Below are 23,203 nucleotides of genomic sequence, written 5' to 3' on the forward strand. Positions count from 1 at the left end.
ACTGTCATATACTGCTGGTGGGACCATGAAGTGGTACAACCACTGTGGAAAGCAATATATATGGTGATTCCTCAGAAAGTTGGAATTGGAGATACCATTTGACCCAGAAATCCCATTACTAGGTATATATCCTAGAGAGGTGAGAGCCAGGACGGGAACAGATATATGCACGCTCGTGTTCACCACAGCAATAGCAAAAAGATGGACACAACCTACGTGCCCATCAGCGGAAGAGTAGATGACCATACTATGGTACAAACACATAATGGAATGTTATACACCACTAAAGAACAATGTAGAGTCTGAAAAACACTGCATCATATGGATGAACTTGAAGGACATTAAGCCGAATGAAATAAGTCAATCACAGGACAAATGTAGTATTAGTTCGCTGTTGTGGAGGGTCAAGGAAAGGTTTATATATGGACAGAAACTAAAGTTCTTTGTTGGTTGCCAGGGGTGGGAGAGGAGGGCAGGGAACACTGCAAAAAGAAAAAAAAAAAATAGAAGAAAATACATCAACCCATGTCACTTTAGTTTTGTGTATTTCACTGTACATAAATTGTATTTTAATAAAATGCATTAAAAAAAAGAAGGAATATTAACATCGTAACACAAAATCTCCAACAACTATAAAAAGAGCAGCAAAAGAGGCCTACAGTCACCACAAAAAGAGAAATAATATAGAGTTAAGCATAAATAAATAGAAGGACAATTAAAAAAAAAAAAAAATCAACCAGACTAGAAGTTGGTTCTTTGAAAATATTAATAAAATTGACAAACCACAGGCAAACTTAAAGGAAAAAGAGAGAATACAAATAGAACAAATAAGAAATGAAATGGTCAACATCACATCAGAACCATCCAAAATTAAAAGGATTAAAATACTATGAAGAACTTTAAGGATGAAATCCTCTCAAATTCATTTTATGAAGCAAGCATAACCTTGATACCAAAACCAGGCAAAGACATCACTAAAAAGGAAAACTATAGACCAATATCCCTCATGAATATAGATACTAACATCTTCAACAAAATCCTAATGAACAGAGTCCAACAACATATTAAAAAAAAAAATACATTATGACTAAGTAGGGTTCAAACCAGGTATGCAAGGATGGTTCAACATTGGAAAAACAACAATGCAATCTATCACATAAGAAAAAGAACCACATGATCTTATCAATTGATGCACAAAAGGCATTTGATAAAATCCAACACTCATTAGTGATAAAAACTCAGAAAAATAGGAATAGAAGAGAAATTCCTCCTCATAATAAAGGGCACATATACAAAACCAACAGCCAACATTATTCTCAATGGAGAAAGACTAAAATGTTCCCATTCTCCTTGTGAACGGGAACCAGACAAGGTGATCTCTATCACCATTTCTATTCAACACTGTACTGGAAATCCTAGCTAGCATAATAAGATAAGAAAGGAAAGCACCCAAATTGCTAAGGAAGAAATAAAACTATCCCTATTCTCTGATGTGATCCTATACATAGAAAACATAAGAGACTCAGCAAGAAAACTACTGGAACTAACTGAGAGCATCTGACTGCTAACCAGAAGGCTGGCGGTTCAAACCCACCAGCACTCCTCGGAAGGAAGGTTGGGCAATCCACTTCCATAGTGATACCCCCTAAGAAACCCAAGAGGGGGTCACTATGAGTTGGGTCTGACTTGACAGCACATAACAACAACAACAACAGCAGCAGCATAGTGGCAAAATGCAAGATCAACATCCAAAAATCAGTTCAATTCCTCTACCCCAGCAAAGTGATTGCTGAAAAGGAAATAGGGAAATTAATACCATTTACAATAGGTATCAAAAAAATAAAATACTTGGGACTAAATCTTACTAGGGACACAAAAGACCTATACAAAAAAAAAAACAACCGCAAAACATTACTTCAAAAAACCGTAAGAGATCTACATAAACGCAAGAACATACTATGTGCACGGATAGGAAGATTGAACATTGTGAAAATGTCAATACTACAAAGCAATCTATACATTCAATGCAATCCCAACCCAGATTCTATCTACATTGTTTAAAGACATGGAAAAATCAATTGATAATTTTATATGGAAAGGAGAGACCTTAGATAAGCAAAGTACTACTGAAGAACAACAAAGTCAAAGGTCTCACACTCCCAGATCTCAAAACTACTATACAGCCACAGTAGTCAAAACTGCCAGTTATCAGTACAACGAGAGAGACACATAGACCAGTGGAATGGAATTGAGAACCCAGAAATAGATCCATCCACCTATGGTCATCTGATCTTTGACAAACAGCTGAAATCCATTCAATAGGGCAGAGATAGTCTCTTTAATAAATCATGCTGGCAAAACTGGATATCCATTTGCAGAAAAATGAAACAAGATCCATACCTCACATCAAACACAAATACTAACTCCATATGGATCAAAGACTTAAATGTGAAACCAAAGACTATAAAGTTCATCAAGGAAAAAATAGGGGCAAACTTAGGGGCCCTAACTTATGGCATAGACTATCAAGCATAACCCAAAATTCACCAACAGCAGAAGATACACTTGATGACTGAGACCTCCTAAAAATTAAATTTTTATGTGCTTCAAAAGACTTCTCCAAACAAGTATGAAGAGAACCTACAGACTGGGAAAAAATATTTGGTGATGATGTATCTGACAAGGGACCTAATCTTTAAAATTCACAGGCAACTCCACACCTCAACATCCAATAGACAAACAATCTAATTAAAAAATGGGCAGAACACGTGAACAGACATTTCACCAAAGAAGATACTGAGGTGGCCAACAAACACATGAAGAAATATTCATGATCATCAGCCATTAGAGAAATGAAAATCAAAACACCAAAGAGATGCCATCTCACCCTAGCACTAAACTTAACAACAAGAAAGTAACAAATGCCGACAAAGACATGGACAACTGGGACTCTCATATACTGGTGTTGGGACTGTAAGATAATACCACTGTGGAAATCAGCACAGAGATTCTTCAAAAAGTTGGAAATAGAAATACATTTGATACCATTACTAGGTATACATCCTAAAGAAGTAAGAGCCAGGACAAGAATAGATATATGAATACCCATGTTCATCGCAGCACTATTCACCACAGCAAAGAGACAGAAACAACGTAAGTGCCCATCAACAGAAGATTGGACTATGGCACATACACACAATGGAATACTATGCAACATTAGAGAATAATGTAGACTCTGTGAACCACCACATAACATGGATGAACTTGGAGGACATTATGCTGAGTGAAATAAGTCAATCACAGGACAAATACTGTATTAGTTCACTATTGTAAAAAGTCAGGGAAAGGTTTATATATGGAAGGAAACATTTCTTGTTGTTATCAGGGATGGGAGGGGAAGGAACACTACTGGATAGTGGCTCGTACTGATGTGGGTGAAGGGAAAGGCAATATACCAAGAGTGAGTGACCAACATAGTAATACTAAGGAAAATGAAAACAGAGAGGTACAAACAACAAAAATAGACCCTTTTGCATATACAATACTGCATTACCAGTGATAACAAACATTAATCTATGGGTAAACAGATAGGTGGACAGGCTGAGTGATCAGGTATGTCTAGACAAAAGGGAATATACCCTTGATCATATATAAGGTTGGCAGACGGTACTTCTACATATGTATTTGTATGTGCTATAATAATGTCTAAATGTATAATAGAGCTAACAAGGGGAAAAGTTATGATAACTTCTTGGCCACAGCCAACCATCCACCGTGATTGACCAAATAACTGGACCTGTAGGCTTGGGACCATGGTCCGTGGTCGCAGGGGACATCAACGTCAACTGGCATAACATACTACACAAAAATACTGTTCTATATCCTGCTTTGGTTAAGTAGCAACAGGGGTCTTAAAAGCTTGCAAGTGGCCATACAGATGCAACAATGGGTCTCTCCTTGTCCACAGAAAAGAAGAATGAAGAAAACGAAAGACTCATGGAAACAATTAGTCCAAGGAACTAGTAGTAGACCATGCAAACCTCAGCCTATATGACTATGAGACCAGAAGAACTAGATGGTGACTGGCTACCACTGTTGACCACTCAGAAAGGGATCAGTGCAAGAGATTCTGGATAGAGTGGGAGAACAATGTGGAACAAAACTCAAAATCATTTAAAAAAAAAAAGACCAGGTTTACTGGTTTGACAGAGCCTGGTAAGACCTCAAGAGACTATGGCCCCTAGCTATCCTTCGGTTCTGGAACTGAACTTATTCCTGTGGCTTCCAGCCAAGTAACAAGACAGGCAGGTAGATACACTCCTTAGACCAATCAACTGTGGGAGAACAGAAGGGCAGTGTTTGCACAGGGAAATAACTCAGGGGGCAGGAATGCATAAGAAAGGAGGGCAGACGGAAGAAGTTAATTACAGGGAGGAAGTGGGAAGAGAGCTGTTAGACTATGGTGAATTGCAGTCAATGTCATGAAACAAAACATGTATGAACTGCTGTTTGGAAAATGAATTTGCTCTGTAAATTCTCGCCCAAATCACAATATTAAAAAAATATATATATAAAGTGAAGGTATAATTATTTCCACTTTCTGAGGAAGCAATTAACACAGGTTGGGGGGACAGGAGTGCATGAGAGGGAAGAACACAGGGAAGAGGTGGCTATGGGGAAGAAGTGGGAGGAGAGCTGTTGCATTGTGGGATATTATTATAGTAAATGTCCTGAGACAAAGTGTATGTGAACTGCTATATGGAAGATGAATTTGCTCTGCAAACCTTCATCCAAATCACAATTGAAAAAAAAAAAAAAAAAGACTATAGCATTTAAGTGACTTGTTCAAAGGACCAGAACTCAGGTCTCCTAACAGTCTGGAGATCTTTCCAAGGAGAGACTGAGGTCATGAAGAGAGAAGGACCTCCGATTTCTGCTTGGGAGACGGTATGGGAGGACAGATGCCTTACCTGTGCCAAACAGACAGCACAGAACCAGTCTCCTTCTGGGACAGCTTCCATCTTGGGTCGATGGCAGTAAATGTGGCAGCCACGGTCACAACCATCACAAAGCAGAAGAAACTCATCGTTGTCACCCTTCCGGCAGACTAGACAGGTCTAGACCAAGGATGTGAGGAGGCAGGGTGAGCCCTCAAGCCTCTGCCTGACAGTGACTCCACCCGTCCCAGCTGGCTGACTTCCCAGCCTTCCCAGGCTCTATCTGCCTCTTACCACTTTGTTGACAGACTTCTCCCAGGCAATAGACCTCTCCAGCTGATCCAGGCACAAGCACACCTGGGCTGCACTCCAGCATCGCTCAAGAGTCTGGCGCCAGGCCCGAATGCGAGGGGTGATCTCATATGATCTAGAGGGCAAAAATGGTGATCTTTGCATGAAAAGCAGACCCCGTTAAAAAAAGAAATTATCCCTTCTTCCCAAGAATAAGAGTATGTGTGTGGGGATCACTCACATCTCTGTAGTGGTGCACTGGGGGGCACCATTGGGTGTACTGAGCAGGGCCTTCTCTAGCACAACTTCATGGGCTGGCCAGAGGGGTTCCCGCAGGTACCGTCGCTCTACATTCTGCTCTAGTGCAGCCAGCCGCATCACAGCCAGGTCCAGAGGGTTGGTAGTTTTACGCTGGGGTGCCAATCCTTCCCTGCCCCGACCTCGCCAGGTGATATCCTCCTGGGAGTTGGGTAGATGCTCACAGTAGGCCAAGTCTTCACGGGTAGAATCTGGACTGGGACATGTCCAGCCCTAAATGTGGGAAGGAGGAGAAAAAAGTCCCTCATCGTATAGGAGGAAAATGAGGAACTGAAAGAAATGTGACCCATATAAGGTCATGGTAGATCACTTGTGAAGTGTGGACCCAGAATTTTACCTAGCCACATATAGGAATTAATAATACTTCCAACAGACAACCCTCTAGTCCCAGGCCTCTCCAGCATACCCGAATCTGCAGATCAGAAAGGATAACTCGCTGCTCCAGCTCCTCGACCCACTGAAGAACAGCCAAGTCTGTCTCATAGGTCTTCTCTTTGGGGGACCATTTCATAAGCCCTTCTTGAAAGGCAGGTAGCTGTCTGGGCTCAAAGATGGGGTCTGGGAAAATAGCAGGCAGAGGAAAAGGCTTATAAAGCCACTGGCCACAGTAACACCTCAACATTCACCCTGGGCTTTTCAGCTCAGGCTGGGTCACGGTACGTATCTTACCAGTTGGGGGCCGCAGACAGACTTCCTGCAAGAAGTCCCTGTGCTTGCTAAGGTGTTTGTGAAGTGCTTTCTCCCGGATGCCTCTGGGGTGCAGGGCCTTGAGTGTGGCATCCAATGTCTGAGGATCTCGGATCCACCACCAGCCAGACTGCATCTCTGTGAGCAGAGTATATGTGTGTGGGGGTATTAGATGGGGGACCAGAACCAACCATGAATCACACTGCCCACATATTATGCCACTCCTACCTATACTCTTTCCCTATACCTCATCCTGAGATCACTCACCAGGGGGCACAGGCTGGGCTGTCAGCTGGGTTAGGTAACGCTGCTCCATCTGTCTGAAGAACTTACTCGGTGGTCTGCCTCTCCGTTTTGGCTGTCCCAGCCCGGTGGGACTCTGTGGCGTTTCTCCAGGATCCCCTGCTCGCCTCTTAGGTGTTACCACAGGTAAAGGGGTAGAAATGAGTTGCAATGGAGAACAGGAATTGGCAGCACTGGGTCTAATCACCTGTAAATGAGATGAGATAAAAGATGAGGGAGTTTTCATGTTTACAGGATTCTAATGGCTCTACCCTTTCCTCCAACTTCAGGTAAGAGGTCTCAACCAGGCAACTGGGGCGGGGAGAGTTGTATGTGGCAAGATAAAGCTCAAGTGCACACAACTAATTCTGGCTACTTACTGGCTTGAAGGAGGCAGGAACCTGAGGGGGAGTAGCAGACTGGTCCTCAGAAACTGCAGGGGGTGGAGTAGGGGCAGCATTGCAGGGCATCTGGGCTGAGAAGTTAAGCCAGGGAGCCTGAGGATCAGGGCTGGATTCTGATTCATCAGGCTCCAGCTCCTCCAGGGGCTGTGATGGGGCTGGGTCCAGTTTTCCTGGGCTGCTATCAGGTGTGAGGACTGAGCTGCTCAATAGAGAGCCATGGCTCTGAGTCTGGCTCAGCCAAGAAAGGAAGGCTGACTGGCTGAGGTCATGCTGGCTCTGACCCAGAGACAAAGGGGAACCTTCTGGATCTAGGAACCCATTATGGGGCTGGGTCTGGGGCTGGGGCTGAAGCTGAGGCTGAGGCTGAGGCTGAGGCTGGGTCTGGGTCTGAGTCTGGGGCTGGGTCTGGGGCTGAGCCTGGGCCTGGGGCTGAGCCTGGGCCTGGGGCTGAGGCTGGGCCTGGGCCTGAGCCTGAGCCTGAGCCTGAGGCTGTTCTGAATCCTGACTCATGACAGGGGACTTAAGGTGCCTAGGTCGCACAGACCCAGGCTTAATTTTTCGAGGTCGGCCTCGAGCCCGGGCAGGAGAACCAGCAGAGGTACTAGAGTCAGCTAACTCCTTCTTTACAAAGAGGGCTGGGTTAGGTGCGGGATGGGCTGCCACCTTCAAGGAGTTAGTTTCCTGCTTTATCACATCCTTAGGAACTGTAAAGAGAAGTAAAGAACTTAAGATATACACTGATATATAAGGGGAAAGAAAGGGTATGTATAAACATAGTATATATACTTTCTTTCCTTTCCCCCTTAGTCCCATCTTGAGATTCTACTAGGAACAGCTTACATGCCAATGAACACAGTATCTGGGGAAAAAATACTATTCCACCAAGTAGTTATCATAATTACAAGCTAACATTTACCAAGAAGAAGTAACTATATGTTAAGCACTATTCTAAAAGCATTAACTCATTTTAATTCTCTCAGTTACCCTGTGAAGTATATATACTAATATCACCTCTATTTTACAAGTGAAGAAACAGACATAAAGCTGGTAAATGGGAGAACAGGTAGGTAGGTAGTCTTTTACCCCAGAGCTGGCACCATTATGCTGTACTGAATCTCATCAAATGAAAGAAACCTAAGACAGCTAGTCATTGCCATCAAGTTGATCCTGAGTAAATTTAACGACCTCTCCTTGGGCTTCCAAGGCGGTATCTCTATGGAAGCAGATTGTCCATCTTCCTTCCAAGGAATGGCTGGTTGGTTTGAACTGCCAGTCTTCTGGTTAGCAGTCAAATGCCTTAGGCACTACACCACCAGAGCTCCCAAGTAGAAGCAAAGGAGTTAATGTTTGTTAACTAGGCCTTACAATTCAGGATCCCATAGATACACCTACCTAAACTCCCCTCTGTTCCTTCCACAAAGATACCAGCCAAATATGGCAGCACCCAGTAGCGGCGTCTATAGCGGTCTTGACCCAAGGAGACAGCCCGAAGCATTTGGGATGAGTGAAGCAGCTTTTTGCGAAAGAAAAGCTGACGCTGGATGGGCAATGAAAAAGGAAGATAAATAAAAAACACATTTCCAGGGTGACAGTGGTGAATTTATCCAGTATAGAGGGAAAAGGCAATGGGCCTCAGCTTTCCTATAAAATTGATGCCACCTGGGCCCACCTCAAAATGTGATCATTTCATGCCCAGCCCCGATCCCTAGCTTCTGGAAGTAACAAAACACATTACCTTGCTGAGTTTTTCTATCTGGTGCTCTAGGTCTGAGATGCTGGATGCTGGGACATCAATCTAGAGAAGAAACAAGTAGACAAGACAAAAGAAGTTAGAATTCAGAAAGGGAAATATTTCCCAGTTTCTACTTTCCTCAGTCCTAGGCCAGTACCTCTCCATCTCTTCGACCCCTACGGCCATGGCCAGCTGCTATAGTCTCTTCCTCTTCCTCTTCCTCCATTCCACTGGTCTCTTCCATGATCCGAGAACTGCGCCTCCGCCCCAGGCCTTCTTCTGACCCTTGCACCTCTACTTCAGGTCGTCCAGTTCGCTTGGCCAGAGCAGTTTTCAGTCTTGAAACAGATAGGGAGAGATTAAGGGAAAATGGGGAGGAACCTGAAACTGCCACAAAAGAATACCCTGGAATCTAAACCATCCTGAGCCCTGGTAGGTCCCAATACCAGGGCATTAAGTTCCAACAAAAGTCCTGGCTATGTTTCCCCCTTCTCCCCTTCTCTCCTCTTTCTGAATTCTGCCCTCTGTCTCATCCCTACCTCCGGAGCCGGCCTTCAACAATCCATTTATTTTTCCTGTAGCTGGACATATTCTCCAAGGTCTTGTCAATCTCACTGCAGTAGGACAGGAAAGTGGAATGAGATTTTGAAGTAGAAGGAGCAACACAAGCAGGGGGAGGGAGGCTCAGGAGGGATAATAGGCCTACAGCTGAATAGGGAGTTCCAGCCTAGAGCCCAGACTCAGTAAACAGCAGAGAATCTTTCCCAGGCAGGGCAAAGATTCAGACCCAGGGTACCCCAGCATCTCCAGAGCATGACACTGAACGCAATCACCCCAGGACTTCTGGATGGCTATATTCCTCCCCCATTCCATTCAGGCTGGCTTTGAAACACGTATGACACAAGACAGACATGCATCCCCACCCCAAGCCCCTCACTTGATGATGAGGGTAGAGCCGTTGAGTTCATGCACAAGGAAGGCCAGGACGGCAGCCTTCTGCTGGGGTGGCTGGGCCTGAAAAGGCTGGGTGCGCAGGCTATCACAGAGGGCTGGCTCCACTCCGTATGCCATGAGGAAGCAACGCAGGATCTCAGACACATTGTCTCTCGTCAGTGGGATCTCGGATACCTTCTCCCCCAAGATCTTTAGGGACTGTTTGAAGGAGAGCATAATGGGAATGAGGGGGGAAAGAGGAGCAACTCAAGTCAGATGAACCTGGAAGGGGAAAATACAGCAAGAAGAGAACTAGAGAGTTAAGGTATGACAAGAAGAATGAAAGTTGCTAGGACAAGATGAGAGAAGAGGAAAGAAAACTGCAGAAGTAAATGAACAAAATACAGAGAAATGAACAAAATAAGCAGAGGGAGGTCAGGAAGAAAGAGGAACAGAAGGAATAATGTAAGGAAAACAGAAACGGAAGGAAGCTGCATCTCCCTTCTCTTGTCCCTAACACTTTAGGGAGGGACTTTCAATCACTTTTAAAGAGAAAACACAACTGAGACAAAGCACTGGATGCCAGGAAAAGGACTCACCTGACAGTAGGAGGGCAAGCCAGGATCACAGAGTGCAGCCCTCAGGAGCCGCACCAGCAGATCCTGCACCTCACCCAAGCTGTCACCTCGACACAGGAGTCCTTCCTGTAGGACCCCCAGGCTAGGCACATCTTTGGCAGGATCAAAGCCCAGCACCTTGCCAAAACTATGCAGGAACTCCACAATGGTCAAGCAGTCTGAGAAGGCCCCACTGGGCAGTATCAGACCAGGGATGGGTGAGAAGTCAGGCAGTGGCTGTTGAGATAAAAGTGGGTCCTGTCAAATATACTTGAAATTAATAGTTTGGATAGCAATGAGATTTTCCTTTAATGGAAATATCTTCAAAACTGCCCCCCACCCCCATGACCCAGGACCTGTTACTCTCCCCTCACTACCTGGTGGTCAGCTAAGCACATATCCTCTGTGGGCTTCTTCATTTCTTCCAAGATTATCTGCTGCCTCTGCCGTTCCTCCAAGCGCCTCTGTGTGGCCAGGGTCTTATCTGCTTTACAAGCTGGCTTGGCTTTGGCTATCTCCTCCTTTTCCTTCAATTTGACCTTCTCCTTCTTTTCTCTTTTGACTTTTTCCTTCAGTTTTTCCGGCTTTGTTTTTACCTTCTCCTTCTCAGCCTACCCACCCAAGGGAGAGAGGAACTAATAGTCTCACACAGATACCAGTCATTGCCTTTCCCTGGTCCCAGGCCCTTCCAAATACAGAGCCCAGAAATTTAACTATCTTTAAACCTTAAACCAAAAATATCCCCTGAAATCTACTTTAAACCAAACAACACTTTAGCTTAATTAATAAGGGAAGTTTGCCTTGAAAGCCAGTAACCAACATAATAACGTTAAGGTAAAGGGAGACACAGAGAGAGAGGTGCACAAGAAATAGAGACAACAAAGATTATTAACCCTTTTACATATACAATACTATGTTATCAGTGATAGCAAACATTAATCTACAGGTAAATAGATGGGGAGACAGGCTGAATGATCAGGTATGTCTAGGCAAAAAGGAATATTCCCACAATCATATAAGGCTAGCAGATGCTGTTTCTACAAATGTTATTTGTATGTGCTGTAAGAATGTGCATGTAACTAGAACTAACAGGGGGCAAAGTTACGATAACTTCTTAGGCACAGTCAACCACCTTGACGGAATGAGTTGCTGGACCATGGTCCCAAGGGACATCAACCTCAACTGGCATAATGTACTATATAAAAACACTGTTCTACACCCTACTTTGGTAAGTAGCAACTGGGGTCTTAAAAGCTTGCAAGCGGCCATGTAGATGCAACAATGGGTCTCTCCTCATCCAGAGCAAAGAAGAATGAAGAAAATGAAAAACTCATGGAAACAATTAGTCCAAGGAACTAGCAGTAGACCATGTGAACCTCAGCCTATATGACCATGAGACCAGAACTAGATGGTGCCTGGTTACCAACATCAACCACTCAGAAAGGGATCAGTGCAAGAGATCCTGGATAGAGTGGGAGAAAAATTTGGAACAAAACTCAAAATCATAAAAAAAAAAAAAAAAAGGCGAGGCTTACTGGTCTGATAGAACCTAGTGAGACCCAAGACTATGGCCCCTGGTTTGCAAAGGGAGATAGCTCAGGGGGCAGGAATGCATAGGAAAGAAGGACACAGGGAAAGGTAACCACAGGGAGGAAACAGGAAGAGGGCCGTTACATTGTGGTTAATTACAATCAATGCCATGAAAAAAAGTGTGTATGAACTGCTATATGGAAAATGAATTTGCTCTATAAACTTTCACTGAAATCACAATAAAATTGAAAAAGAAAAAAAGTTTGCCTTGAGCACTGTGTTCTTTTAAAGAACTATCTGTATGAGATCAAATTGACAATAGCAATTTGGAAAGGTTAGCTAGGAAGTTTATATTAATGACAGGAATAATTTGGAAAAGGTGAGTGAGAATGGCTATGCAACTTGAAGAATTTAATCAACACCACTGAATTGTACATGTAAAAACTGGTGTACATTTTGTTGTACGTATTTTCAACAACAAAAATAAAACAAATTATTAAAAAAGAAAAAAAGAAGATGATGGTCAATGCATAAGTATCTTGTAAAAGCAATTTTGTGGCTTCAAGGTTATACTTGGGTGAGTGTGTACATGCATCTACCTTAGATTTCTTCTTAGCTTCCTTCTGCTTTACATTTTTGGTCTCTTGTTTCCGCTTCTTTCTAGCCTGAAAATCATAAAGGAAGTCATTTCTCCTCAGACTTTTAATGTATCTCTGCTTGGGCTAGGTATTCTGAAACAGACAAAGGTGCTGCGGAGGAGAGGTGAGAGATGGTATGAGGAATGAGGGATTGGCAATGGCTCAATTCTCTCACCCTGGACATGCCCACATTATTCTCGAATACACCTAATTCTCTAAATCAAGAGGTTTCAAGGTATTGAAGATCTGCTATAGAGAATGGCAGATGTGAGAAATGGAAGAGAAGATGAAGCCGGTAATAGGGAAAGTTAGCTACTGTGTAATCTCTTTCATTCCACTCACCTGCCCTTGGATAGTAGTCTGACTTTCTCCCCGTTGTACCTTCCGCTTCATCTTCTTAATTTTACTCATCTTTCCTTTATCCTCCTCATTCAGTGTTTCTGTGAGGCCAGGGGGAAAAAAAAAAAAATGAAGAATGCTACAGAAGTGCAATCCCTGGCATTCAAGGTGGCATGTGGATGTCATAAAGCTGGCCCCTTAAACAACTACCTGAAGAATCTAGTTTTGTGTTTCTTTAAAGCACACATAATAAAATGTATGGGGAAAAAGTAGGGGAGGCACTCGCTGTGGGGGAAGCACAAAGCACTCAAATGGTTTTTTCTGCCGAGAAGCACCAGCCAGCCCCTGAAACTGATCAGAGGGCTCTAGGAATCCTACTGATGGAAAAGAGGCCATAATGGTAGTCTTGTAGCCTCTCTCTCTCTCTCAGGCTACCTGACAAGGGCAGCAACCCACAAACTGATTTTAAGAGCAGAGAAACAGAAAGCCAAACTGTCAGGGAAAGAGAATGGTCTCCAGAGTTGGAAGCACTGATTAAGCAAGAGTACACCAGACAACATGGTGATATAATTGGTGTCACTTAATTGTACATGTGAAAAAGCTGCTGAATGGACAAATGCTGTATTATATTTTTACAAGAAAAAACGTATGCCAGAAAGAAAGGATAATGGATACTTCATCACAACTTTGCTTATGCTCAGTTCCCGTGTCTCGCCCCACTAAAAGATCTGAGTTTCTTTCTGTAAGAGAATATTGAAGTATAATTCAGTAAACAATAGAGTATTTTAGAATTGATATTTTTCATATAACAGTACCTCTTCGTTTGTCTCTGGTGTAACACTACCATACCCCATCTGTAAGGCAACTCTGAGTGACACATTTTCTGAAAATGAACTGCTTAAGGCTTCTATTAAAACCTAAGTGACTTGTTCCAGGCCATACAGTCAGTATGTGGCAGAACCGTGATTATGAAATGAAGCAATGGCATCATTAGGGGGATAGAGGGGCTGTGGACTGCACTGGGCGACACTGTCAGAGGGGGTGACATAAAAATGAATGTCTATAAAATTTTTGCACAGTGTTTCAGCAGAAATGTTATTTTTTTAATAAAAATATTTCTGTAGTTAGTTATAACAACAAAAAACATTTTTCATAACCCCATATTACACATATAATATTACCCACAAGGCTAAAAGCCTACGCTAATTTACTTTTTGGACCTTTTAATATACTCTGGTCAGAGCTATCATTATTATCCTATTACAATGATGCTTAGAATCACATGGTTTTGTTTGCATGCACTATACAAACACATACTGTTGTTTTTATTATTGCCGGCACTTTGACAGCAGCTGATTTTATCCAATTTTCTGGTGTTTTAGCTATAATATTGTGGTAATTAGTATCTATGAACCTGTATCAATAACTTTTTTTGAGAATGAAGTAGTAATTAAAGGAAAAGGAGAAAAATTAAAAAAAGAAAAAAAGCTTCTGCTCAGTTACTAATAATGTTGTAACTAATAAGGTTGTAATTCAGTGTAGAAAAATGCTATAACACAATTTTGTTGTTAGTATTCATATAATCTGAGAAATATTACATTGAAGCAATTTACAACCGTATTTATCACATATTATTTTATGATTAAAATTGACACAGACATTACTAAGGACTCTGTATGGTCTGGTACAGAGGGTCCACATGACACCATGAGTTACTGCAACGGGTGACAACACCCATAGTGATGTCACTGAAATGGAGTCAGAAGACTCCAAATTTTCCCACATTTTTCACACTACATCTCAAAACTAACTCACTGCTGTTGACTCGGTTTTGACTCATAGCGACCCCTCCCTGGGCTTCTGAGGCGTTATCTTGCCCAGTTTTCCTTCTGAGGAGTGACTAGTGGGTATGAACCACCAGCCTTCTAGTTAGCAGTCAAATGCCTCAGGTGCTATGCCAGAGCTCCCCTACATGGGGGTTACTGTAATATTTACTGAAAAATTAGACACTGCCTACAGTCTATCTCATAAAAACAGTGCTAAATCTTTTGAATGTAGATGTGAATTCTGAATCTCCATTATAGTGATAGTACGTAAAATAAGAACTGTACAACAGAATCCAGTGTGCTTAGTAAGCTCCTGAAAGACAAAGAAAGGGCATGAAAGCCTCCTCCTCCTCCAGGATATACAACCAAATCTAGGGACAGTCTAAGGTTCCTATGGTAAGAGCAATCCAAGGAAGAAATTGCCCGCCTCCCCAATAAAGAACTCCAAAGGGCTGGGAGCCCAGTGCAGCATTCCAGAGAGAAGTTGATTCAGACTCATTCTGTCTACATAATGTCAATCACACTCTTGAGAAACCGAGGTATTAGCATTTCATCTCAGCTACCTCACTAAGGAAGCAGAACGCCAAGAAACGCCACTGTACCTTGGGCCTCTAGTTTCTTTAGGAGGCGGTTGTCTGTCTTACTCAATAGCTCAGTGATTTTGACCTTGGGTGGCCGACCTCGGCCCCGTTTCACTTTGGGGACCTCCTTGGTCTTGGCTTTCTCAGTGTTACGAGGCCGGCCCCGTTTGCCAGTAATTGCCTGAATCCTGGATGGGATTTCCTCTGCTGAGAGCTGTACCCATTGCATGCCCTAAGGTAATGAGGAAGACTGTGTTAAAATGGGAGGGAGTCACTGCAGGCTACCAGGCCCTAGTAACCATTCAAAGCCCTAAACCTCCAAACCCCACAAGAAGTTACAGTTTGTCCACCAACCCTTTCTCTGGGATAAATGCATAATTAACCCTTGGGTCTGCACCTCTGGTGTCTCTCTCTCTTCAAAGAAATCTCCAACAGGCATGCGGGGACTGAAGCTGAAGTGTTCACGGCGGACGGTGTGTACTACGTTGCGGCTCAGATACTAAGAAGAGGAGGTAAAGTGGTATTAATGAAGATGTAGTCCTACCATGCCTTTAACAACTTCACAAGCAAAACAGGCCCTAGAGTGAACAATGCCAGTCTGTTGCTATTGGGCCTATGAAAGCAGTCTGTGCTTCCCCCTAAGGAAGCCCATGAAAGCTACATTACCTTGATCACTTCCGGAAACTGTTTCATCCTCTTCCCACAGGGGCCATAATACCAAGTCTCCCCCTGCCATCGGTGGCTGCCCTTCTTGATGCGTACCTCTCTCCGCCACCTGCCAGAGAAGCACATGGGCCCTGCCGCCAGGTCACACCCCTACCCACTCCCATGCCACCCAGGAGCCAAGCCCACTAAGCAGATGACCCTCCCCATAGTTGTCTCACTAGAACTGTATGTGGTGCAAAAGCAGCATGAAACACAAGCTTAACTACAAGGGAGGCTCAAGCGCCAGCAAATCCTTCAAGCCCTCAGGAGCAAAGCAATACACTGAAACACACAAGCCCAGAAATCTCTCTGATGCCATTCAGAGAAATCACCAGAAGAAGCAAGACTTAAGGGAAATAAAGGCAAAACCCACAGCGGGTAGGGAGGCAAGCAGAAGAGTAATCTTGCTGCTGATTCCTTGAAATGTTTCAGTAGGCCAGGGTTTAGTTAGGAACTCTGTTCTGAGCAATAGATTATTCTAAGACCAAGCTTTATCTTTCCCTCAAAACTGTAAGCAGTACTCAGACCAGGTGACCAAAGTTGCCTAGAGGGGTAGGGGTAGTAAAGATTTAGGAAGGCAGTTAGTCCTACAAGGCCCTTGGTGTCAGCTGTCTTGCTTAATCTGGTCATGTACTGTTCCTTCCCTTACCCCTCCAAAGAACATATCATTAAAAAAAAAAAAAAAAAAAAGTTCATTAGTTACTATGCCACTCCTCATTCACTGGTAGTATCCCCTCTTCATACAAATAGGACAAGCCACCTAATTTAGACATCTTGGTTTGAGGGTCACCAGCTGGGTTTGGAAAGAGCCCCTTGAGCAAAACTGACTAAATACAAGTTGAAGAAAGAAAGGATGAGGGGAGCCAGATCCTGAGAAAGGAAGATGAAAGACCTTAAAATCTCATACCAAGAAATACCATTACAGAAAACTGTCTTTTTATCCACTCTTATCTAGCTTACTCTTTCTCCCACTTTGGACAAAAAGAGGAGCACCTTTCTTCCCAGAGTCATGCATTAAACTTGTCAAGGTCAACGCATGTAGCAAACTAGAGCATTTACCCATGCTGGAGGGGAAGACGAACTTCTTCTGGGGTAGCAATACGTCTCCTCAGGACATCACCTTGAGAGGAAGACAAAGCAAACCCAAGTTAAAAGTTCAAGCAAAACACAAAAACAACAGGCCAATGGGGAAGGGCTAAATGGTACATGGCACTGAGATTCTTCCTGGAATCAGTCAGAAGTAGAACAAAATCTGTTCACTCACCACTACCAGCAGTGATTCCTTCTCCAGTGATATTTTCCAGGTCAGTAGTGGTTTCAGGGAAGCTGCTGACATCCTTATTTGTTGGGGAGGCTGTTGGGAAGGCAGCTGCTGGGGAAACTGCAGAGGCAACTCTTGGGGAGGTCAATGGGGAGGCTGTCAGGGAGACTTCTGAGAAGACTGCTGGCAGGGCTGCTGAGGAAGTTGGAGAGACTGTCGGGAAGGCTGCTGGGGAGATGACTGGGGAGGTTTCTGTGGTGGCTGCTGGGGAGACTTCTGGAGAGATTTCCGGGGAAGCTGCTGGAGAAACTGCCGGGGAGATTTCTGGGGACTCTGTTGGTGATACTGCTGGTGAAGTTGCTGGATGTAGGTGAATAGTGGATGGCTGGTCAGGGGCTGGCTGGGTCAAGGGTGGTGAGAAGTCAGAAGCCTGAGTCTCCATTTCTTCCTGTTCTGTATCACTACCATTATTCAGATCAAAACTGTTATCTGGAACCCAAAAGGACAGGATGGATGAAGGAAAAATGATGTCACTCAAAACAAGAGGCTGTACTCAGTCACACATGGACTAAGGTAAACAGGGTTACTTTAAGAGCTTTTCTCTAGGGTTGGAAAAAAAAAAGTAACTTCTGCTTTCCTAAAGACTCATGAAGGTAAAAGGGTAAAGCTGCAGCTGCTGTCACTGTGTGAAGAAATGTCTTTTACCTGATACCAGTAAGGCCTCTACTTCTTCTGTAGTGATACCACCTCGGAAACCCAAGGAGGGGTTGCTATGAGTCTGACGGCAGTGATTTTTTTTTTTTAAAGTAAGGCCTCTAGCTTCCTTTTTCCTGCAAACTCTTGAATCTTACAAGCTCTTCTGGGCACAGAGCAGATGTCAGAGTACAGGCAGTCCCCAGGTTATGAATGTGAACATCTTACTTAAGGACAATGACTACTTGCCATTTAATGTTATTTAAATTGGCCCTCACTTTGAGATAATCTAGCCAACCCCCATCCGTAACACATTCTTCATCAAAATCACCTTCACTTGCTGCACATACAGCTTTTAAATAATTGAAAAGGTTTTCAGCCTGTTCTTGCACTAAAATAAGGCTAAATAAAAACTATATGGACATGTTCTGACTTATCTACAAATTCCTAAAAACCCAGGAACAGATCACATTCATGCCCCAGGGACTGACTGCCTGTATAGACTGCCTTTTCTAGTCACACCACACACTACCTCATATTGCCCCTCAGCTCCCAGCAAGGTGCTCTTACAGATTTCCCACCCTTGAGGCCCTAACTATTGACCCTATCATCTCACCTTTTCCTAGGTCAAGTGTTACTTTCTTTGTCCTATGTCTCCTCACTTACCTTGCAGGACAGACTCCCCTAAGACAGGTGGAGAAGTCGGGCTGGCAAAGATAGAGGCTGAAGTTTGACTATCATCTGCCAGGAGACTGAAGGCAGTGGTGTTATTGAGTGAAGGGCAATCAAGGGCAGAGATCACAGGGCTGTCTCCCAGAGGCAGTTTGTCCTCTCCACCCATCAGCTCTGTGTCATCTATGCCATATAGTCCTCCACTCACTGGCTCTGTACATGGTGGAAAGAAAAAAAAAACAACAGAAAGACAGATATTAAGGAAAAATCAGAAAGCAAGATTTCTTTAAGGAATATTAGTCTGAAAATACCTAATTCTAATTCCCATAGTATGAAGGTTCTTTCTAGTATTAAATTAGAGAAAATTTACAACCCTTTCCCTGAAACAGTAAAGCTAGCAGACTATAGATATCATTAAAGCTTGAGGTAGAAATGAAGGGAAAGGCACTGGCTCTATATGAACTCATGATACGTATCATAAAACAGACTTTCTTATACTTCAGTGGGGTAAAAGGTAACTGTTCATTGCAATTTTTTTTTTTTTTTCCTTGCTAGTGAGAAGCTAAAAAGCCCAGCTATGTGGTAATAAGTTCCTATCCAGTGAACTATTACAGCCTTAGGGTTCATGGCCAAAAGGAACATTGGGAGAGAACCTGGGAAAGGAACCAAATCAGCTCAGAGTGCAGTTGGTCCAGGCACGCCAGAGGCATGTAACTGGGATCTGCCACAGGAGTATCTGGAGGCCCCAATGCCTCAGATTTCCTAGTACTTTCCCTGGTTTGCTATCTCTTCGAAGTAGTAGACAGCTGGCTACCCTCTACATGGATAAGGTGGAGGAATCAAGCCTCTAAGCCCACCTGATGTCAGAGAGTTGAAGGGCTCCAGAGAATCTTCACTGAGGATTGGAGTATCTTCCAGTTGATCAGGAAGGTGTGAAGGAACATCCAAGCAGCTCACTGAAGGGTCAGGGACCAGGACTGAGACCTCTTGGTGCAATGATTCCACAGAGGGGATGGAGCCATTATAGCCACACATCTTCAGTTCTGGGAAATCCCAGAAAAGGGCAAAAGTCAAAATCTGTGCCTTCAACTGAATGATTTAGCTATAGCAAGTAGTCAGTCTTTCCTAGAGGGATATTCATTCATTCAACATTTATTACTGACAGGGTGCCAGTTCTATGCTGGGTACTGATCATACCAAGATACTCTAAGTGAGCAGAGATGTACTGGTAAAATCCTACAGCAGGCAAAGAGAGGGGAAAGAAGAGTGGGGTCTAAGAGCCCCATCATGTTCTCATATCACTTCCCCATCCAGTGGGAATAGATGGTAGAGAAAACATTGTGATTTTATAGGGTGGTCACCCTTGTACTTGGAATCAACTGCAAACTGTGCTTTTATATATTTAGAGGGAAAAGATGAGAGGAATTGTCACATGTACCAATGCTAACAACAACAAAAAAAGAAACTCTGAGTAGACAAGCAATGGTGTGCTCTGCCTGCTTCCTTCCCTCCTTCATATGCCAATCATTATGAAGGCTAGGTTAGTAGCCAGTCTGACCCTACCATAATCACTTCAAACTATCTCAGTGCCCACTGCTAGTGCCCCAACCCCCACCTATATTTTGGAAGAAGCCCTTCTTGATGCAGGGTGTCTGTTGGGGCTGTTTTGGGCTCGCCCACCTGCCCTCTCCAGGCCAGCAGCTCTGCATGAGCTTGAAATAATTTGCACTCCCACTCGCGAGCTGGTGCTGCTGCCACAAAAACACCAGCCACTTGGCTCTGCTAATCACCAACATGCAAATCAGCCTCCACTGCAGAGAGCTGGAAAGACAAGTTTTCCTCACCTCAAAAAGCCACTGCCCCCCACAGCCCCATTTTCCCTTTCCCCACCCAGCTCACAAACCTACAGTTATACCTGATTGCTCTTCTTCCAGCTCCAGGCTGCCTACCAAGCCAGTGCCATTCTCTGCCACCACTGAAGTCAGCTCCTTTTCTCCTGTCTCATTAGGATGGATACCACTGCCTACTTCCTGGGAGGGTGCAAAAGTCTGGATGCTGGATCCCAACATAGGAGAAGACTGTGGGGAGGTGAAAAAACTAGGGGGTCCATTGGGCATCACTTCAAAATTCTGATCAGGAAAGGAATCATACAGTTCCTGTGAGTCAAAGTTAAGCCCCATGGGACTCTGGGTACCGTTGGCCCAAAACTCTTGGCTCCCAGCCCGAAGGTTAGTGTTGTGACTTGGGGATGAAGTTTGCCGGCTGCCTCCAAGGATGCCGTTGAGTGGGTACTGTCCCCCAGAGAATTGGGACAGGAGGGGTGGGTCCTTGAGGTTGCTGCCCGGATTGGCAGATGGGTACTGTGAATAGTTCCAGAGACAGTCGTAGGCCACGTTGGGGTGATGGAGGTGTGAGGTGCTGGAGGAGTGGGGAGCAGAGTTCAAAATCCCTGAAGTAGTAGTGTGAGATACAGTAGATAAGCCATTAACATTCACATCCCCATTCAAACCTGGCAGGAGAGAAAAGAGTCAGTTACAGATAAGTCTGCAAGTAACTCTACCAAAAGAACCCCAAAGTAACAGCACTGACTAGAGAAAGGGAAGGTGAAGTGGAGGAGGATTCCCCATCCGCTATATTTGGCTTTTCAGTCTCCAGGGAACACCAAACCCAAAATGCTCCTGGATGTAAGCTTAGCAACTGCTGCTGAGGGTACAGAGTAGGGGGCTGGGCACTCACTACCTTGGCCCTACCATGGGAGCCACCAGCAAAATATGCTCAGAGATTTAAAAAAAAAAAAGGAAAGAAACAAAAAACAGCTGTTTGCAGACTCCCTACAGTGCTTACATTCTTCCCCACCCTTATTCCTTAAGGAAATTCTTCCCTTGGGTAGGTGGGGGGCATGACTGAATTCTCTAGGCCCTCCTTTTCCCTACTGCCTGGTTGGCCCCACAGTGGCACCAGAAGGGACAGCCTCCACCTCACTGGCACATGCAGATCCAGCACTTAGTGCTGGGCTAAGAATAGAATTTGCAGTCACCACAGCGACAAGATCCCAGCTCAGGAAGCTGGGCTCGGCCCCTCCCCATAGGCACTGGAGGGTAATTTGCTGGGGGGCAGACAAGGGGAAAGTGTCTTTGCATGACCAGTGCTGCAGACTTTAGCTCTCAACACCAATGGCACCTCTGGGTTGGAGGACAATCAAATGAAAGGAACCAGGATACTGAGGAAACTGAGGAAAAAAAACTCAAGTGAAATAAAAGAGCTTCTATCTCTCTGTAACTCCTTTGTAGAGGACAGGAGGGGGAAGTGGTAAGTATAAGCCTGTGACAGTATTTTTCTGCTGTAAGGAAGGAAGGACACATGTGGGCTTCTCTCTGCTTCCAAGCATGAGGTGCCTGAAAACCAGGCAAGATTAAAGAGGTGCTTGGTAGAGCCATGGTACAGAGCAACTGATAAGCCAAGTCCAGGGAAAGACCTAATCCTGGCAGCAACACTTCCATGTGAAATTATAAATGTTTCTCTCTGGGAACTAGGTAAGCACTAAAACCTTTATGCCTAGCTTTTATCCTCGAGGATAGGAGGTGGCACAAACACTTCTAGCATCTGCCCTCTTTTCTACTGCACAAACATGCTAAAAGGCAAACACTTCCCAACTGTCATCAAACCAACCCCCCTACCCCCACTCCTTGCCCACTGAGACTTCTCCAATCTCTAAAAACAGCTTCTTGAAGGGCTGGCCTTTTATGTCTCTCTCTTTCATGGGTCTAACCTGGTTATCATCAGCAGTATCCATATCACTACTCTCTGGCAGTAGCCAGGAACAGGGCTGATGGAAAAGCAAGCTAAGATGAAAAATCTAGTATGTTTTTCTAACCTCTAAACCTTAAGTCAAGATTAATAGTGTTGCTTCCATAAACCCCTAGAATTTGTTCTTAGAAGCCTGATATCTTTCCAGCAGCTAAAGTTCTACGGATTCATTTCCTCCCTGCCCTCCTGGCAGGAAAAAAGTTGTTGTGGGGTAGCTAGTGCACGGGAAGCCAAATCTCCTCCCATCAACCAGCTCCACAGGAGTAATACCCATTCCCTCCCCAGGCCATGGCCCTCACACTCACTTTTCCCTTGCTGGGGGAAGTTCATGGGAGACCCGTTAGTGTAGAGGCCCTCCCCTGAAGGAGAGGGTTTCAGTCCTGAGGCAGCAGGTGCAGGGGGAAGGCCAGTAAAGTTAAAATGGTCATTTGCCTCCATTTCTGTAGGAGGGGAGAGAGAGAAGGAGGAAAAAAAAATACTGGCAGTTAAACAAGGTCATCTCATTTGGAATCTTCTAAAGGGAATGCCCCCACATTCCTCCATCTACTTACCCTTCTCTACCTAAGTATGGATGGGAGGGTGATGAGAAAAGAGGATTAAATATAGCCCTAACTAAGCTACGGTCCTATAGAAATGTCTTTTAAAGCCAGCCTGGCCCATGTAGAGCAAAAAAAAAGTTAGTTGTAAAAACCATATACAAGTATGGAGGAGTCCTCCCCCTGTGTAAGCCTCCCCTTTCTCCCTCATACCCTTGTGTCCTAGCCCAGGTAACCCCTCTATGTCAGATATTAGCACTCTACTGTAACATTTAACATTCTCCATCCTTTCAATTTTTTCCTCAAAGTAAGGCCAGAGTCCCACTCTCAGAGGCCACAGAAGATTCTCAAAACATCTTTTTGACTGGAAGCCATGGAAATGAGGGTCTTGGCAAAAAGTGTATCTGATATACA

General features: G+C 44.2%; 1 protein-coding gene across 1 annotated transcript in view; it reads right to left on the minus strand.

The window, feature by feature from the left end:
- Positions 1-22,691, minus strand: part of BAZ2A (bromodomain adjacent to zinc finger domain 2A) — a 32,966-nt gene extending 10,275 nt beyond the window's left edge. The window contains exons 1-27 of the mRNA XM_042782853.1: positions 22,559-22,691; positions 20,567-20,955; positions 20,362-20,476; positions 19,304-19,489; positions 18,441-18,659; positions 17,085-17,570; positions 16,880-16,940; positions 15,782-15,890; positions 15,513-15,614; positions 15,137-15,347; positions 12,712-12,809; positions 12,331-12,396; positions 10,579-10,812; positions 10,184-10,438; positions 9,589-9,803; positions 9,191-9,265; positions 8,809-8,989; positions 8,655-8,714; positions 8,312-8,456; positions 7,397-7,623; positions 6,896-7,324; positions 6,501-6,723; positions 6,216-6,371; positions 5,953-6,104; positions 5,470-5,759; positions 5,232-5,364; positions 4,971-5,117 (exon numbers count right to left, since the gene is read on the minus strand). Coding sequence (XP_042638787.1) covers positions 4,971-5,117; positions 5,232-5,364; positions 5,470-5,759; positions 5,953-6,104; positions 6,216-6,371; positions 6,501-6,723; positions 6,896-7,324; positions 7,397-7,623; positions 8,312-8,456; positions 8,655-8,714; positions 8,809-8,989; positions 9,191-9,265; positions 9,589-9,803; positions 10,184-10,438; positions 10,579-10,812; positions 12,331-12,396; positions 12,712-12,809; positions 15,137-15,347; positions 15,513-15,614; positions 15,782-15,890; positions 16,880-16,940; positions 17,085-17,570; positions 18,441-18,659; positions 19,304-19,489; positions 20,362-20,476; positions 20,567-20,955; positions 22,559-22,691 — 5,097 coding nt within the window. The remainder of the gene's footprint in view (positions 1-4,970; positions 5,118-5,231; positions 5,365-5,469; positions 5,760-5,952; positions 6,105-6,215; positions 6,372-6,500; positions 6,724-6,895; positions 7,325-7,396; positions 7,624-8,311; positions 8,457-8,654; positions 8,715-8,808; positions 8,990-9,190; positions 9,266-9,588; positions 9,804-10,183; positions 10,439-10,578; positions 10,813-12,330; positions 12,397-12,711; positions 12,810-15,136; positions 15,348-15,512; positions 15,615-15,781; positions 15,891-16,879; positions 16,941-17,084; positions 17,571-18,440; positions 18,660-19,303; positions 19,490-20,361; positions 20,477-20,566; positions 20,956-22,558) is intronic.
- Between the last annotated feature and the right edge of the window lie 512 nt (positions 22,692-23,203).

This window comes from Orycteropus afer, unplaced genomic scaffold, assembly GCF_000298275.1.
Source record: "Orycteropus afer afer isolate SDZICR_OR568_19922 unplaced genomic scaffold, OryAfe1.0 scaffold00490, whole genome shotgun sequence".
NCBI classification, from domain to species: Eukaryota; Metazoa; Chordata; class Mammalia; order Tubulidentata; family Orycteropodidae; genus Orycteropus; species Orycteropus afer.